This window comes from Theobroma cacao, chromosome 5, assembly GCF_053813885.1.
Source record: "Theobroma cacao isolate CCN51 chromosome 5, ASM5381388v1, whole genome shotgun sequence".
Taxonomy (NCBI): Eukaryota; Viridiplantae; Streptophyta; class Magnoliopsida; order Malvales; family Malvaceae; genus Theobroma; species Theobroma cacao.
In genome coordinates this window covers 45,765,980-45,770,704 of record NC_142643.1, presented here as the reverse complement: position 1 = coordinate 45,770,704, position 4,725 = coordinate 45,765,980, and the positions used below count along the sequence as shown (strand labels likewise).

At 39.4% G+C, this 4,725-nt stretch overlaps 1 protein-coding gene across 3 annotated transcripts; it reads right to left on the bottom strand.

The window, feature by feature from the left end:
• Nucleotides 1-398: 398 nt before the first annotated feature.
• On the bottom strand, nucleotides 399-3,099 carry LOC18600280 (myb-related protein 2-like). Of its 3 annotated transcripts, none has more exons than XM_007030635.3 (7): nucleotides 2,913-3,099; nucleotides 2,603-2,835; nucleotides 2,434-2,510; nucleotides 2,002-2,059; nucleotides 1,824-1,908; nucleotides 1,671-1,740; nucleotides 399-1,550 (listed from the first exon to the last, which is right to left on the bottom strand). In XM_007030635.3, the coding sequence occupies exons 2-7, from the start codon at nucleotides 2,814-2,816 to the stop codon at nucleotides 810-812; spliced, it is 1,245 nt and encodes a 414-aa protein (XP_007030697.1). In that variant the 5' UTR covers nucleotides 2,817-2,835; nucleotides 2,913-3,099; the 3' UTR covers nucleotides 399-809. The 3 variants fall into 3 exon arrangements, with proteins under 3 accessions (XP_007030697.1, XP_088663075.1, XP_007030698.1); XM_088806949.1 differs by having other exon boundaries at nucleotides 2,603-2,823; XM_007030636.3 differs by having other exon boundaries at nucleotides 2,603-2,819.
• Nucleotides 3,100-4,725: the final 1,626 nt, after the last annotated feature.

The following is a 4,725-nucleotide window of genomic DNA, read 5'->3' as shown; positions in this document are numbered from 1 at the left end:
AAATTCTAAGATAAGTTTTAATAATAGAATTCAGAAAATAAAAAAGAAAAACAAATTCTTATTACATGTTCGGTTCACGTATGTGAATAATTATTTTTTGATTGGGTAATTGTAACTTTTTTCCCATATGTGAATAATTATTTCACTGTGTATTTTGCATGGCATTGCTTCATGTAATTACGTGTACACGGTTTACTACATGGAAATATGTTTTCATGAACATGGAAAAAACCAGACAAAAGTACTATGATTATGAAGAACCTATATATAGTTAAGACAATTCATTTACTTCGGAAATTTTCCATACATTCAACCACGACCAACAACCAAATCACAGCTTTTTCCAGGGCTAAAAAGGGTTTGTTCTTGAGTTTATCACGGATTTCACAGGCAACAAATGGAACCAAGAACAAGTAGGAACAACATGGATTAGTATGTTAAATTGGAGTTAATTATCCTGATACAAAAGAGAAGTGCTGTAATCATTAATCAGATCAAGCCATTTTTCCTGGAACTCCATCAGGTTTTTGTCTGCTACATGGCATACAGTAAAAAAGAAATAAACTACATTCAGATGTGGATACCTAATGTTATAATTAAGTAGTTGCCAAAAAGCAATATCTAGCTTTGTTGCTACAACTTATTCAGTTAAGATTTGAATTGATTTTTGGTTTGGGGGAAGGTGACCTGAATCAGAGAGAGAGCAGCATTTTTTTGCACCGAGTCTCCTCTTCCGATGGTTAACATTGGATTGCCGATGTACTGAACTCTGTCTCTTTCACTTTCCTCTAGTCATGAACGATCCCTTTTCAGTTCCAGCTGAGACCATTCAGGTCAAACTGTTTGCAGCTTGAAGCTGCATCGTTTTCTTCATGGACATTCAAGTCCAGCTTTGTTGCAAAGTATGGTAGTCTGTTAACTTCATCTGCCCTTTTGTTTCCTCGGTCTAGGAAACTGTCATCTTCATTCCTTCCTTTGAATTTTGCCTCCGAGAAACTGCTGCTGTTGCCGCCATTCCCTTTCTCTCCTTGTAATCCTACACTCATGGATAAATCGCTGGAGCTTCTATCAGCGAAAAACATTCTTCTTTCTGCATCCTTGCCCAATGAGGAGAGAAACATCTTGTTCTCTTTTATGTCTTCAAATGACTTCAGCTCAGTTTGAGGTAGCAATGGGTCTTCTGCTATCTCTCTTTGCTCCAAGAGTGCACCGCTAGTATTATAAGGTCTTAAACACATCCCATTGTTGTGTATTTCTTGCTCCTTCTGAGACCCTTCGCAGGAGGTCAAGCAACTATCCATTGAGCAATCAGTGGGTGGTGTTGCTTGTGTTTGCTGGGGGCACAAGCCCTGCAAGTCTTTCAAATCTGAAAACGCAGAGTTCAGGCATTGGTTGGACACTTTAGACACCAGTTCAGAAAGCTGAACTTTGGCTGCTTCAAGCCCCACGGAACCCAAATTTTGTCTTCCGAGAGTTTCTTGGGCTTTTTCCAGCACTGCCTGTAAGTATTTCCCTTGAGCCTCGATACGAAGCTGCAAATGTCGCTGTACCTGGTTCAGTTGAGAACTTATCAGAATGCTGCTAACTACCTTTATTAACTTCAAGCCACCAGCCAAAAGAAAAATAACCAACACTGAAATCATTTCAAAGTTCTAATGTTGTTTATGTACCTCAAGCTGCTCATGCAGCCTTCTCTGCACTTCAATTTGCATTTGCAGTGCTTCTCCTATTTGTAAGCCACTGGATTTATGAAAATCAAAGTTAGCATACGAACAAATAGATGACTGAATGCAAATCTATGAAAGGTTATTTAATCTTCTTACTTGTTTGCCTGAGGTCCAATACTTAAGTTGTTCACATGAGTCCCATTTGCTTCAGACATTCTGTCTCCTGCCATTGCAACCGCACCTATACCCATTGAGTTAAACTTTAATATTCAGGATTGCTCTCAACAGGGAAAATATGATTTGAAGGAGCAACAAGGGAACACTGTCCTCTTACCTATTTTGTTACTGCCATTATTAGCTTGTCCATGGAGATTTTTACTGAGCCTGTATTTCTGCAGCCAAAATGAGAGATTTAATTAGCACTTGCAACACAAAAACTAACAGGATTGTTTTTCTATTTGATCTAATGACTGGGAAAGACGACAAGGAATGACCCTCCACATTCTTTAACCCCCTCTTAAACACTGCTAAAGATTGGTTTTAATCCAACATACTTGGTGCGATCATTAAGGCATATTATACTAGCTAGCATGGTAAACAAGGTTTAACAGTAAACCATCTATCCACCTAGCTTTCTTCATGGAATGGTAGACAGGAGTGCCATCCTTGATATTGTCTCATTGCAGTTGGTACTCTGCTAGATTTAACATTCAAGATAGCCTCTTACGAATATGAAGACATTCTCCAGATGATGTCGATAATTTACCTGAAGGTGACTCTTGAGATGGTATAAGGTAAGGCCAGGAATCCCCATTAGCTTCATGACTGTTTTTGGAGTAGCCTCTGCACAGAGAAAGTACAAATATTTGTATTAGCCTAATAGGCCAGTTTATGCATGGATTAAGGTAATTGATCTTCAAATTTTGTGCACTCACTGTCTGCTCCTCCAAGCTGATTGACAGCTTCTATGAAGCGTTCATGAAGGTCAGGCGTCCACTTCAGTCTTGGCTTGGCATCTGTTGAGAGGACGAGACCAGAATCTCCAGGGCCATTTCCACCTTGCAGGAACAAATGCCTCTCAGGAGGAATAGGCATCCTTGAAGATGGATGGATGTTCTTCCCTTGATGTTGGTGATGATGATGATACATTTTCTGTCTCCAAAACGAACTGAAATGTAAGTTTATAGCCTGTTGTTGAAGCACCTACAACTAGATTATCATGCTTAGGATCAGCTTTGTTTTTACCTGATGCGCTTGTTCCTTCCTCTCTTTGATCTCTATCTGCTAGCCCCTTAATTCTGGAACTTGATTATGCTATATTCTATGATAAAATTCCTCAACCTGATCCTTTGCTTGACGAAATTTTACACCAGGGTGCTCTTACTTATCACCTCTCTCCAGTGGCCACTTCTCACAAGCCAAAGGTAAACCCAAGCATGGCTTTATAAAGCATTATAGGGAGGCTGATGGGGTGGAGTTTGGAGAAGCATAGAATCTGGGACAGAGCTGATGGAACACCTGACCCGATCCAATATTCACAGTGACTCGAAAAGAAATATTGTCCCTCTTCCTACTTTGTTAACTGTGGGCCACATACCCTTCGAAGTCTGCTTTCCATTCTAAGACAGTGCAAGCCATTTGAATTCCTGACACACCTCAGGACTTGCATTAGGTACTGGAATTGATCCACCAAATTTTTATCCTTTTTTTATTTTTTTTGCTGGGAGCATTCGTATTCGTCCCTACTGGCAAAGGCAAGAATCTTATTCCCGGATTTTAAGAGGGGGAGGAATTTTCTGACTTGGATGAGGGGAATCCACTATCTATGTTGTCTCGAGACCTTCAAAGCTAGCTCACCCTCCATGCTCTCAACTTCAAGGAAGATTCTCAGAACTCTTATACCTTTGTTCCTCACCTTGTTGTTGAAGTCGTTTTTTTGGGTTGTCAATGTTCACAGTGAAACTAAATGAGAATATAAACAAGTTTAGTTCAATGTTATCTGTATTAAAGGGAGCAGATGGAGACACAAAAGAAAGTTTTAACTGGTTATATTTAAGAGAATGTAGAGGAAGATTCTTTTGACTGGGGGCACCTAGAAGCTTTGGAATTAGATACATACAAGAAAAAGCTAAAATAAAATGGAGGGGTGAAAGATGCTCTTCCTTGGAGATTGTTTGAAGGCAAGGAATGGAATAAGGAATACATTCCATTTTGTCTCCTTCAGTAAGTTTGGTACTTATTCAGGCCTTTGCAGTATACTTTAGGAGGAAGAGGGGACCCAAATCTTTTGCATTCTTCAATTGGCATAAGACAGCCGGCCCCTTAACGGCGAATCCTAAGCACCCTGGGACCCTATGGAAAGAAGAAGAGAAAAAAACCAAAGGATTGTACTTGTTTCCATACTTGCATTTGTTGAAATACATGACAGTCCCTGGCCCTGGAGACGACAACTTGCCCCTTGACTTTGTGCTTTTGTGTGCTTTCTTGATTCTCTTGTAATGAATCTATACGCCTCTTCTTTCTCTATTTGATTACCTTTCTTATCTTAATTAAACTATTAGAAAAAGTTTCTTAAACATCCCTCTCCATATATATACAGAGTTGTCAGCTGAATGAATGTACAAATCCATGAACTCATGCAGATTATTCCCCCCCTTTCTTTTCCCTGCATGAACCAGCACGTAGAAGAAATGGAATTATCCATTATGTAATCATGCATGATGCAAGAAGTTTCACATCACCATCAGCTATGTGTTTCTCTGTCATCCTCTCTGCATAAACGAAAGCAGAAACATACATGCTTAAGCAGTTACATCCTTAAACATACACGCTTAAGGATATGAAGTCTTTATCCTTTGGCTTGGCCTCTGGCACAAGTTCTATGTATGCTACCTACATATTAGTCAACCATCACCATGGACTAATATACATATATAAAAGAAAACTTTGATTTGTTTATCTTGAGTTGCATTTGGCAAGCTATGCAATGTGTCAACTGCAAGTTCATTATGCCTATGCTATAGCATTACGGTGAATGATCTGGTCTTTGGCGATAACC

Excerpts from the sequence above, each read along its gene's own strand:
- LOC18600280 (XM_007030635.3), bottom strand. The coding sequence starts at position 2,816 with ATGTATCATCATCATCACCAACATCAAGGGAAGAACATCCATCCATCT. Across the intron at positions 2,511-2,602 it reads TCAGCTTGGAGGAGCAGACA|AGGCTACTCCAAAAACAGTC; the intron begins GTGAGTGCACAA and ends TTCTCTGTGCAG. Across the intron at positions 2,060-2,433 it reads ATCTCAAGAGTCACCTTCAG|AAATACAGGCTCAGTAAAAA; the intron begins GTAAATTATCGA and ends TTTTGGCTGCAG.